At 31.0% G+C, this 13692-nt stretch overlaps 1 protein-coding gene across 1 annotated transcript; it reads left to right on the forward strand.

The window, feature by feature from the left end:
- The first annotated feature begins 5232 nt into the window (after positions 1 to 5232).
- Positions 5233 to 8855, forward strand: GA2OX8 (gibberellin 2-oxidase 8). The gene is made up of 2 exons (XM_089812265.1): positions 5233 to 5741; positions 8085 to 8855. The coding sequence occupies exons 1-2, from the start codon at positions 5284 to 5286 to the stop codon at positions 8656 to 8658; spliced, it is 1032 nt and encodes a 343-aa protein (XP_089668391.1). The 5' UTR covers positions 5233 to 5283; the 3' UTR covers positions 8659 to 8855.
- Positions 8856 to 13692: the final 4837 nt, after the last annotated feature.

Here is a 13692-nt window from a genome sequence, read left to right on the forward strand (position 1 = left end):
TAATAAGCATTGTCACATAAAAAAAAAATTGTGAGTTTGATAGAACCTTTTCCTTTTATCAAACATGGTGCATCATTACCAAACCTTTCACTATTTCCATCATAACAATTCAAGGTAATGAACTTACTTTTATCTCCAGTCATGTGATGTGAATGCCTACTATCAATGATCCATTTGTCTTTCTTGTCTACACAAGACACTAGTGCAATTGCCTCATCCTTGTCAGATTCATGCTTCATTGCAACATACACCACTTCATCATCATGATCATAAAATCCATCTTTTGTTTCCTCTTCAAAAATGTAGCAAGACTTCTTGCCTTTGTCTTTGCAATCTTTGTTGTTTTCATCTCTTCTACTTGTTTACTTGTCTCCACCTCTATAATTCTTCTTCTCTGGATATCTAGCAACAATATGACCAACCTCATTGCAATTGAAACACATGATAGGTAACATACCTTTAAACTTTCCTTTACCTCTATGAAATCTCCTTATTAGTAGTGCTTCAAGCTTATCTATATCTCCCTCATCTATATCACTGTCACAGACACATATTTTTCCTTTTTCTTCTTCTTCTTCTCATCAGGTTCCTTTAATGATAGCTTACCTTTGAAAGTAGATTCAATATTTTCAGATTTGTAATTATCAAAGTTAGATAGCTCAAAATTAGTGAGCCTACCTACCAAATCTTCAAGAGTTAGATCATTCCTTGCCATACATCTCAGTTCTTGTATTGCAAAAACTCTAATAGCATAGATGGGCAACAATGTTCCCAAAACTTTTCTTAGTACAGTATCATCATCTATTTTACTAGTAGCTTAGGTCTTATTGCATTAACAACATCTTTTATCCTATATCAATAATGAGCAATATTTTCACCTCCTTACAGTCTCATATCATGGAACTTACCTCTAAGACTTTCAATTTTAGCTCTTAGAACATTTTTGTCACCTCCATAGATGGTGTGTAGAGCATCCCACAATTTTTTTGCACTATCAAAATCCTTGATATTATCAAACTCAGCATAACTTAGGGCATAGGCAATCTCTAACATTGCTTGGTTGTGTTCTTTCTTCTTTTTCAAATCTTTAGTAGTTAGGGCTCCAATAGGATTAACATTCTCAATAGTAATGGTAGTTTGTGCATGATTTCCAAGACCTCCTAGGTGTAGTGTTATCAAACTTTGTCATGCAAGAAAGTTATCTCTATTAAACTTAGGTACCTCTCTTTTTGACATCTTGATATTTATGCTTCTAGTACCTTTAAATTAGTCCTCTTAAACAGATGGCTCTGATAACTTGTAGGTTACTATCAAATCAACTTTGTAGAAATGTAAACATGAAAAATAATAGATTCAACAACACATTTGACATAATGATTTAATGTGGAAACCCAATTTGGGAAAAAGCACCAGTAACATGCTACTCATTCTCACTCTTTTGAAGTGATGTCCTATGAAAGGCTAACCCTATTAAAGGTTAAAATGCACATAGTTAAATGTGACCTAGTTAAAGAATTTCAATCACCCTATTAGAAGTGAGCCTTTTTAGAGGACTTTATATCATTCACTTGGAATGTCACCTGGTTAAAGGATTTACAAATGACTGTTAGGTCAACCTTAATCCAAAGAATTTACCCTAGACTAGTACAATGATTAGAAAGTAGCAGTAAGGCTTGATCTGATAAAAACTTACAACTCCATTTGTAGATTATAAATCTTTGTTTCAATCCTCCATTCTACTTGGCTTTCACACACTTCAGCTCTGATAGCTTGTTCACCCTTCAAGCATCCGTACCCTTAAGCCTTCTTATTTTGGTTGTCAATGCAGTCTCTTGTCTTATGTCATTGAATGAAAAAATACCTTAGACTCCTTGTCTTCCTTAGATTCTCACATATGACAACCTTTGCTTCTGACCAGCCATCTCTATAACTAGAGAATTAAGATCTTTTGTCGTTCATCCTACATCATCCATTTTAGGGTTAGGTTAGATTAGGTAGGATTCAATGAATCTACCCCTCATTTCATTTCATTCTTATCTAGAAACTTATCCTTTCAATCCTCTTTGAATTCACCTCAAAATAGTTCATCTTGAATTCTATGCCACCAGCTCATCAAGCTTATCTTCTATATGGTTCACACAGCTCAGATTCATCAAATTCTTGATCTTTCTCATAATGTTGACACTCAGCATTAGCTGGCTTCTTATGCTCAACATCCACTATTAAAACACTTGGCATGAACTAAAGTTTACCGATGCTCGATATCAACTAAACTTTACTCGGCTTACACTAAAATTGATTTTTCTTGGCTCCAACTAATTTTTTTCTCAGCTTATACTAACTTTTCTTGGCACCTATTGTGCATAATGTTAAGCTTGGCATACATACTTCATTTAACTTGTTCTTATGATCTTAATCAGTGTAACTATCCTTTGCAATCTTAACTAGATTATCAATGCACTATAATATCACTTTCTTAACTTATCCTTGTACTCCTTTTCAATATCATAACTCAACCTTTCCTCTAGGTGCTATTGTTACCTTATTTAATTAAATCCTCTTCATCAATCAAATGAATGATAGTACTTAAATCATATAAGAAATTTGTCTTACCAATAAGTAGCAAGTTTGACATCAGTGACAAAATAATGATTGAAACACATTATCATACTTGTATCAATTTGTTTTCAACACACTATTTCTTGGCTTAGTGTTATCAAATTGCAAAGAATTCAAGAATTACTAATTCTATTAATAGTTTAGAATTAAAATTTAAAAAACCAAAGATTTATATTTAAAAACTTAATTTTAAAATTAAAAATAATCAAAAAAACCAAAAAATTGAACTTACCTTTGATATAAATGGTGGATTAAACATAACTATGGATCTAATACCCAAAATCAGAGCTTATTCTTGAAAGGAGGCCCATTCACATGCAAACAAACAATGAAAAATGATATTCATGTTTTTGGGTTTTTATTTTCTACTTACATGTTTCAAGTACTTGATATCATATCGGTAGCCAAAAATATCAGGTACTCGATATGACATTGGGTACCAGATAAAGTAAGGCATTACCCTTTTTTTTGGTATTAGGATGGGTGTGAAAATAGTCAAAACAAATTTTCAAACACTTTTAGACATTTTAAAACTAAAACTTGTTTATATCGCCACTTTTTGGCACACCATGATCTTGCACATACCCTGATATAATGAAAATTCAAAGATCAAGTATAAACCATGAGACTAAGTGCAAATGGGGAAAAATTCTAAGGTCTAGCTATTTACCAATATATTTTTTTGTGTATTAATCATTTTTTTCACATGCTAGCTAATATATTAGGGACATAGCTATCAAAGTGAATCCAAAAATAGAGGAGTGAAGTGTAAGGTATGTAATTTGTACATTTAGATTAAAAAAGGAAGGTCCCATCTTAAACATTATTGTCAACATTTTTTCTTGTTAACATTCAAAAGGCATTAGAATGAATATAATTTTTGTAAAAATTAATTAGTTCCTAAGCAACATCATCATTTCAAACTTTTGTCTTAAATAATCCAACATATGTGCAAATGAAAATGATGATAGTTAAATAATGAAAGTGGTGACCCTTAAAGGAGGAAGGATCCTCATGGACATCATCAAAAAGGATTATTTTCTTCCTAAACATCTTGGAGACATATGAATGAGAGTAATGACCCTTTAAAAAGATTGGTCTAGCTTCACTAAAGATTATTAGTACCACCTATTTTCCTCCTAAACATCTCGTAGAGGTGGAATTAGAATAATTCAACTCATAAAAAGCATATATCAATCCATCATCACTAAAGGTCATGATTAAAACTACCTATTTTCCTCCAAACATCTCACAGATATGAGAATAATAACCCTCAAAAGATGGGTTTTTCTCATCATCACTAATTTGTCTTCATATATCAATAATATGTTGAATAAAGCATTAATTATCCTGTTAGGGAAAGGAAGACCTTTATCTAGACATTATGGACAATATCATCATTATCGTCATCGTTAATATCACCAAATTCTTCTTGCATTCATTTGTTCCATTAAGAGAGATATGAGGTAATATAGGATAAGGTTAAAAGTGTCATTGCAAGAATATTCATTAAGCATAATGCATCTTCATGCCAATCCAAAGTAGGAGAGAGAAGAGTGGTCAAGATAACGTATCATATTTTATAGAACTAGAGCACTAATGATAAGGAAATGGAGATTAAGAGAATCTTGTAAATAAATAATATGAATGTATCAAAAAAAGAAGAATCAATAATCACAAACCCCACAAAAGAGGAAAGGTTACTCACATGAATTTAAACTAATATCTATTTAGAATACACCTTTCCATAATTTATACAATAGGACCTATTAATACAAATGGAAAAAGGATCATGTGACAAAACTGAAGGAACGCATTAAAATCAGCAGCTTATGTATTTAACCCAACAAGAGATTTCATAGCACTATATAACAAAATGTTCAATCGAAGGTTAGGTGGGTTAGACTATATAGATGCGATACGATACAATGGAAATTCAGACCTTAAAATCAAATACGAACTCTTAGATATGATCCATCATCACTAAGTATCATTAAAATGATCTCTTTTCCTCTAAACATCTCTCATTTAAATAAAATTAGAATAACAACAACCTTTAAGAAGAAATTTGATCCATCAAATCACTAAACATCATGATTGATAACCTACCTATTTTCCCAAACATCTCCAAAGCGCAAAAAGGTAACAATGACCCTTAAAAAGAAAAAGCGTGTTGCTCCTTACCTCTCATTTGTCTCTTCACATTATCAATTTCCCTTGGAAGATCTCTAACTAGAGATGTGGGCATCAACATCATCATCATCGTCCATACACCCTAGGAGTCGTGAGCCTCAAGAATGAAGGTCGAATCTTTGACCAATCTAGTGGAATTCACAAAGCCATCCATGCATAGATGTTAAGGTATGTAAGCCTACTTTGAATTTTGAAAATAGGAAGGTTAGTCCATGGAAACGGTGCCAAATGTCACTAGAGCAAGAAATGGAATCCTTGTCAAAAACCCAACTGCCAAATGCCAATGGAGGAGCAACTTCCTTGTTTCGTTTTACTTGTTTGGAGGCTAGTGGCAGGACCCCACACGCACAACCCGGTTTTCCTGCTTCTTTGCATTATAAATGTCCCCCTCCACTTGCTCTTCTATCCTTTCCTCCCACTTCTCCTCTATATATAAATGTGGGTAAAGGCTTGTAATTGGTTATATTGGAGATGGGTATTGAACAAGGTGGTTTCTGTGACAGCATTCCACCCTTTTTTGTGCAATACAAGCACTTACTCCATGGATTGCAAAGAGAAGAATCAGATGAGAAAATGGTTTCTTCCTCTTCCTTGATGTGTGAGCTTCCATTGATAGACCTCAGCCATAGGCAAGGTGATGAATGGGAGAGAGAAAAGTGTGCAGATGACATGGCAAAGGCTGCCTCACAGTGGGGATTCTTCCAAATCATAAACCATGGAGTTCCCCAAGCTACTATCAATCAAATCCAAAAGCAACAGAAGAAAGCCTTTGATCTTCCCTTTGAATATAAGCTCAAATTTGGATGTTATAGATGGGGAACTCCAAGTGCTCAGACTGCAAAACAGTTGTGCTGGACTGAAGCTTTTCATGTACCTCTTGCGGAAAACTCGCAAGAGCAGTTGCAATTCGACGAATTCTCCAACCTCAGGTGAATCAGATTACTTAGAGTCATGTAATTTCCACAGTCCATAATATTATTTTGTTCTTTTCTAAATTTGTTGTAGTTCCAATTCAATGGATTCTCCAACTTCAAATGAATCAGATTACTTAGAGTCACATAATTTCTAGAGTTCAGAATGCCAGTTTTTCCTTTTTCTTTTTTTAGATTCGATGCCACTGCAATTCAACGAATTCCCCAACTTCAGAAGAATTGGATTACTTAGAATCACGTGATTTCTACAGTCTATAATGTTAATTTATTCTTTTTTCTAAATTCAATTTTGCATAGTACTTTTTATCAATGACATTTTAGATCATACTACATAATCTATTATGAAATGAAAAAAATCAGATTACTTGCTACTTCTTTTGAGCAAAATGAATATTCTGTTGCAGCACTAGTTACAAGTTTGTTAGCATGTTTTTCCACCTTGTCTGTGGGGAAACGTGTTATACCTTCTTCTTTATTTACCTTAATGATGTAAGGCTCATAAACTGGACTTCTAAAGCCTATCTGTAAACGTAATCAACCATATAACATGTGCTAATAGATCCTTTGTTAATACCATATGCTAAATATTGTATTTTAATTAAGTTCTGCTATAATGGTCAAGTTGACATATATTATATAAACAGAATAGTACATAGTATGAACAATAGACAAGCTGATAGATATCATATAAACAAAAGAATTCATAAACCATACATGTCGAGTTTGTAGTTTATTGAAGTCTTTGTATCTAGAACTTTTTAAAGTCTTGCAATGTCCAAAATTGTATTAGTAGTATTATATATAATTGATATATTCTTCCTGTAAGACTGCCTAATTTGATTGTTAGGTCGATTGACCTCTACTTATAATATAAATTAACATTTTATAACCAGAAGAAACCATTGAACGTGTGTCAATATATCTTTATCATGGAGTTCTGTACCTAACCATCTTCTTGACTCTCACCAAAAAGATGTTATATTATTATAATTGTGTGCCTGACATGAAAGAAAACAAATTACACTCAGCCCAAAAAATCCTTCTTGTCTTATAGTCAAATAGTTAGGTCTATTTACTTATATAATGCAGAAAACCTAACCAGCCTTACATCATACTCCACTTTCCAACTGATCCTCCATACATTTTATTGCACTTTGCCGCTACCAACAATAATAATACAGTGTTCAGATATGATGTAGGCAGAAGCAGATAAACTATGCCGTTCAAATGCAATTTATTGTAATGTTTGGCTAAAGTAAGATACATGGCATTAGATTACTGATATCAAGTTTGTATCCTCTAAAAACTCTTTTGTTTAGTTATTAGATTTAACTGTTAGATTATTTTTGTTGACTATTTTTTACATCATAATGTTTTTTTCATTTTGATGATAGATCATGGTGTTCTAATGTGAAAAGCACTTACACAATCAAATCTGTAAGCGTTGATTGTTCAATGATTTCTGAATTTGACAGTAGTATCAAAGTTTTATATCATACTCCATAACGCATGATCCATCATCTGAATTAGACTTTCTTAAATGATGGATTTTGGAGTGAGATTGGAAACATCGATGACAAATTAATAATGCTGTCAAGTCTAGAAACCATACAACAATTTATCACGGACTGTATAAATTTCATACATTTAAAGAAATTGATGTTAAGCCAACGACGCTTGTTCAATCAATCTCAATCATTCTGATAATACATCACAGAATATGATCCGAAACGTTAATGAAAAAACTAATACTCTAGAAACGATTGAATGATTTATTATAGATTGTAAGAACTTCATAGATTTAAAGAAATTGATGCTTAGTGAATGACACTTATTCAAATTCTCTTCATTGTATGATAGATCATAGAGGGCTAATGTAAAAAGCACTTACACAATCAAATCTATAAGCATTGACTGTTCAATAGTTTATAAATTTGACAGCGGTACCAAAACTTTCATGACAGTTTTGAATTATATTCCATGATCAATGATCCATGATCCATCATCTGAATTAGCCTTTCTTAGATGGCGGATTATGGGGTAAGATTGGAAGCATTGATGAAAAAATAATGCTGTCAAGACCAAAAACCATGAAATAATTTATCACAGATTGCATAAATTTCATAGATTTATAGAAAACTGATGTTAAGCTAACGACACTTGCTCAATCAATCTCAATCATTTTGATGATAGATCATATAATATGATTCGAAATGTTTTGATAATGTAGAAACCATTGAACAATGATTGTTAAAACTTCCTACATTTAAAGGAAATTGATGTTGGAATGGCACTTGTTCTATCAATACAATCTCTGATACATATTCTCTGAATGTGCAGGATTGCAATTGAAGAATATGGGCAAGCCATGGCGAGACTTGCACAAGAGGTTGCAGATATTCTAGCAGAGAAGCTTGGAGCAAAAAGAGAGAAGGCTGCTTCTTACTTGAGAACAAACTACACATACAATACATCCATACTTCGTTTAAACAGATACCCACAATGCCCACTGCCCTCCAGAGTCCATGGATTGATACCACACACCGACAGTGATTTTCTCACCATTTTACAACAAGACCAAGTGGGAGGGTTGGAAATAATGAAGGATGGGAAATGGGTGTCTGTAAAACCAGAGGAAAATGCTCTGATTGTCAACATAGGAGATCTCATGCAAGCATGGAGTAATGATGTGTACAAAAGCGTGCAACATAGAGCACTTGCAAACAATACCAGGCAACGTATGTCTCTTGCATTTTTCCTCTGCCCATCACAAGACACTGTTATTGGTAAACATGATGGTGATTCAAAGCCACCACTTTATAGGACTTTCACATTTAGAGACTTTAAGGCACAAATTAGTGAAGAGGTGCGCCTCAATGGATGTAAGATTGGCCTTCCCGGATTCCTCCTTTAGTGAAGCATAGCCTAGCTTTCCCATGGTGGGGGGTTCCTGAGCTATATATTCATAAATGGTGTAGTTTGTATAAATATATGTCCATGTAGCCGTTAGTTATATATAGAATCTATACAAATATTCCTTACTCTATTCTTATGTTCAAACATTTTCATATATACATACATATGGGAATAATACCTTTGTCAATTTGGCCCTCTCTTATGTCCTACATCACTATAGTAGTCGTAAGTCTCTTATGTCCTACACTACTATAATAGTTGTAAGCAACTTTTACGTTGTGAATTTGACTCTTTCCAATTCAAAATTTGACTAATACTCAAAAAAAAAAAAAAAAAAAAGTTTAATACAAATTTATTCAATATGTAAGACTATATCTTGAGCTATATATTGATAATATAAATGATGTATTTTGTATACATCTGGAGCTTTTGTTATATGCCTATGTACCTATGAGTTATATATATAATCTATACACATGTTTCTTATTATATTCTTATGTTCACACATCTTCATATATACATACGCATATGGGTATAGTACCTTTGTTAATTTGTGCCTTTCTTATGTCATACATCACTTATATCATTGTGGGGTAATCCCTAAGTTGCAAATTTGGCTATTTGAAATTCAAATTTAACAGATATTTATATAAGATAATTAAATGCAAATGTATTCAATATGTTGGACTATATTCTATTATATAAATGCATTCAATGCATGTGTTGTAGATATTAAGGACTATTCTATTGTCTCTAATTATTTCATTTATTATCGTTCTTATTTAAGGAAGGATATGCTTCAATGTGTTGCACTTGAAAGAGCTTAAGTCCACATGAAAATCTTAGAAGATTATGCATTTGTAAAGAGTGTTGTTTTCAAAATTCCATTCATTTTTTTTGTAGGCGATATATATATTTGCAATATATTTTGCTTTCTTGACTTCTTCCTTTTGATTTAAAATAAAATAATTCTCCAAATCAATGATCTAGTCCATGAACTCCTCAAGATTTAAGCTTTCTAAATAGACAAGGAGATCAAATATTGGTTTGATCCCCACATTCACTAAGGCTATTTAGTAAATATATCTAATATTTTGATTCCAAACTCTAAAGCTAGAGTGGACCATCTTCACATTCTTTATGTTTTGTTACTTCATCATCATCAACTCCTTAACTTTGTGTGGTTTTGATGAATTTAATTCTTTCTAGTGTAAATCTCTTCACATATAAGCTACATTCTTATTATGCAGTGGTCTTTGATTCCTTCACCTCCTTATAACATAGTGGGCCATTTCTAATTTTGGACTACCTATTTAATTTGAAAGTCATGAAAAATTATTTTCAATTTTAAAGCTTAATTCAACTCCTTTATGACATAAAATGCTTACTCTAATACCAATTGATGCAAAATGACAAGACAAATGAATAATCAATTAAAATATTTATAACTTGTACATAGTTTAAATAGCTATAATTTCCTATTGGTATATATGATAATAATATATTTATTCTTACGTTGAAAGAATATTATTTTATAGAACTATGCAAGTTATTCAATTACAAGGAGTTACAAAAATATGTTAACTTTTTGGAAAATAAATTTGGAACCTTATACTTTATCTTCATCTAACTAATACTTGTCAATGACCTTAAATCTTATACATGTAAAAACATGAGCTCGACACAAAGTAAATATTAAGAGTAGTATTTTGAAGTTGATCATGACATTAAATACAATTATATATATTGATAGAAATACAATGGGATCACCTCTACGAGATTACTCATAGCACTTTTGTTCAAATAAAACATACTTAAACAAAACATTAAAAGAAAACAAGCTACCTATGCAAGCATACAAACTTTACCCTGTACATAATCTTATACTTAGAAGCACAACTATACCTCTTATAACAAAACATTCATGTACATATTTTCAACATAATTAAGGTTGGTTTAAAGGAGAGGGACAAATTAAACCTAGATAATGTGCATTATGATAAATGTAGCTTACTTATGGTTAATATAACATATAATTAACTTATATTATCACTTTTATAGTTTAATAGATATAATGTTAGATAGGCTTGGGTGGTATTCATGGTATAAGTATGGTATATATAAGAGATAGTAATTAGTTTATCATCATCTTATTATTTTCTTCATAAATACTTTTGGAACTTTGTCCACAGTAAAGACTTTGAATCTTATTCCTATCATATTCTTCTCCCATGCAAGTAATTTCATTATAAGTGGTATCATACTTATTTGTCTTTAGAATTGAAGTGCGCTCTAATAAGTGTTCTCTAGTACCTTGATATGAGATTATGTTGCATAAAACATATACTATGTTAGTTCATAATGTTTAGTAAATTAGAAATTAAAATGTTAAATTTTGAATTGGAAGCCTTAAGACTTTAAGAGTCATCTTCATACTTTAACATTAACTCGAATGAATGCCACATATAATAATAATAGTAACAATAAATGATAATTTCAAAGCAGCAAGTAAAACAACTTAATAAATAATAATATATTAAAAGAAAATGAATACAAATCAAATATGAACCTAAGTGTATACACCATATATTGATATATTATGAAACATTTCATCAAAACAAATGAACAACTACATAAAAAACAATATAGATTAAATCCAAAGAGAGTTGTTCTCTTTGAACAATATGATTGGTAATACCAAAAATAATTAAAATTTGTCCTCTAAACAATATGATTGGTATTACCAAAAATGATAAAAATTCGTCATCTACTTAAATCTAAGAGTTTGAAGGATACAACTTGGGTTTTTCAATTTAACAAAGGAGATTTTTAAGCCTTTTATTCCAAAGATATGCATTTGCATTATGGAAAAAACATTGTTTCTTGTTTCCAAATGATGAATTTTTCAATTGGAAATTTGACATTTTCTATCCATTGTTTCCAACATTTTATTTTGGAATGACTGATATGTCCACTAGCTTATATATATAATTATAATAATAAGCCAAGAGATATCCTTTTGAGGCACCTATTGCACTAAGACAATTTATGAAAATAGGTGCCTCAAGAAGGATATCTCTTAGCTTATATATATATATATATATATATATATATATATATATATATATATATATATATATATATATATATATATATATATATATATATATATATATATATATAAGCTAGTAACACTTGCGAGAGAGAATGAAAAATATTATTATATAGTTAATCTACAATATTGTATCACCACATATATGATAATTAATAGATCAAAATATATTTTTTGATTCAAGTAATTAGATCTAAACTTAGGGCTGAAATTAGAGTTTTAGTTTGCATTAGCATTATCCTAGATTTTATCATTAAGGTTATATTACTATTTGAAATAGAGTAGAGTTTGAAGTGGAAGTTGATAGAACTGTATATACATTATATACAAGCAAGTTCAGATTATCATGGTTTTAATTTTTATAATACATAGATTTTTTGTAAATACTCTCTCTCTCTCTCTCTCATGTCTATTTATCTCCCATCCTCTCACTATATGTCTACATCATCTCCTCATATCACACTCTAACATGCCCCCTTTTATAATTACCCTCTCTCTCTCTCTCTCTCTCACACACACACACACACACGCGCACACACACTCCCCTATGTAAACTCACCATATCTTCCCCTTATTTATCCTCCTCTAGCTCAGTTGTCTCCCATCTACCTAATATGCCTTATGCCCACCCATAATCTCTCTCTCTCTCTCTCTCTCTCTCTCTCTCTCTCTCTCTCTCTCTCTCTCTCTCTCTCAGATTTATCATATACAATTGTATATGCAATAGATACAAGGAAGTTTAGATTTATCACGGTTTTAATTTTTATAATACATTTTTTTTGTCACTATTCTCTCTCTCTCTCATGTCTATTTATCTCTCATCCTCTCACTATATGTCTACATCATGTCTCACCATCATCCCCTCATATCACACTCTAACACGTCTCTCTCTCTCTCTCTCTCTCTCTCTCTCTCTCTCTCTCTCTCTCTATATATATATATATATATAATGCTCTATCTATCACATCCCTATAGTTATTCCTCTATCTCTCTCTCTCTCTATGGACCCAATTATCATCTTTCTCTCTTTACCTCATCTCTCCCCCTTCCTCCTTTTCCATCTTTCTCCTCCTCTAACCACATCATCCCCTAATTACCATCTCTCTCTTTTTGAACATATATAGAATTATAAAGGTAAATATTTTTACTATTTTAATTAAAAGATGACATCTATTTTTACTCTTAAGATTAAATAGATTAACACAATTTTATATCTAGTCTTGATATATATCCTCATTAAATTATTTATAAATAAAAATAGAAAATTGAAGACACAATATTATTTTAATCTACACATATTAAAACTAATTACTATCATAATTTAAAAAATTATTTTTTCCTATCAAAATGTAATAGTATAATATTTATTTTTTATAAAATATAAATTAAATATTTTCTAATACCAATTTTTAATAATTAGTATTGATATAAGATTATGTTCCATAAAACATATACTATACTCATTCATAATGTTTAGTAAGTAGGAAACAAAAATATTAAAATTTGAATTGAATGCCTTAAGACTTCAAGAGTCACCTTCATACTTTAACCAAAAGAAAAATGACAATTTCAAAGCAGCAAATAAAAAAACTTAATAAATAATAAAAACATTAAAAGAAGATGAATACAAATCAAATATGAACCAAAGTCTAACACAAAATTATACACCATATATTGATATATTATGAAACATTCCATCAAAACAAACGAACAGCTAAATAACAAACAAAATATAGACTGAATCCAAATAGAGTTGTTCTCTTTGAAGAATACGATTGGTATTACCAAAAACAATAAAAATTTGTCCTCTGAACAATATTATTCGTATTACCCAAAACAATAAAAATTTGTCCCCTACATAAATATAAGAGTTTGAAGGATCTTCAATATAAGAGATTTTTAAGCCTGTAATTCCAAAGA

The sequence above is a fragment of the Cupressus sempervirens genome, chromosome 2 (assembly GCF_028749045.1).
Source record: "Cupressus sempervirens isolate cs-2001-9-10 chromosome 2, ASM2874904v1, whole genome shotgun sequence".
Classification (NCBI taxonomy): Eukaryota; Viridiplantae; Streptophyta; class Pinopsida; order Cupressales; family Cupressaceae; genus Cupressus; species Cupressus sempervirens.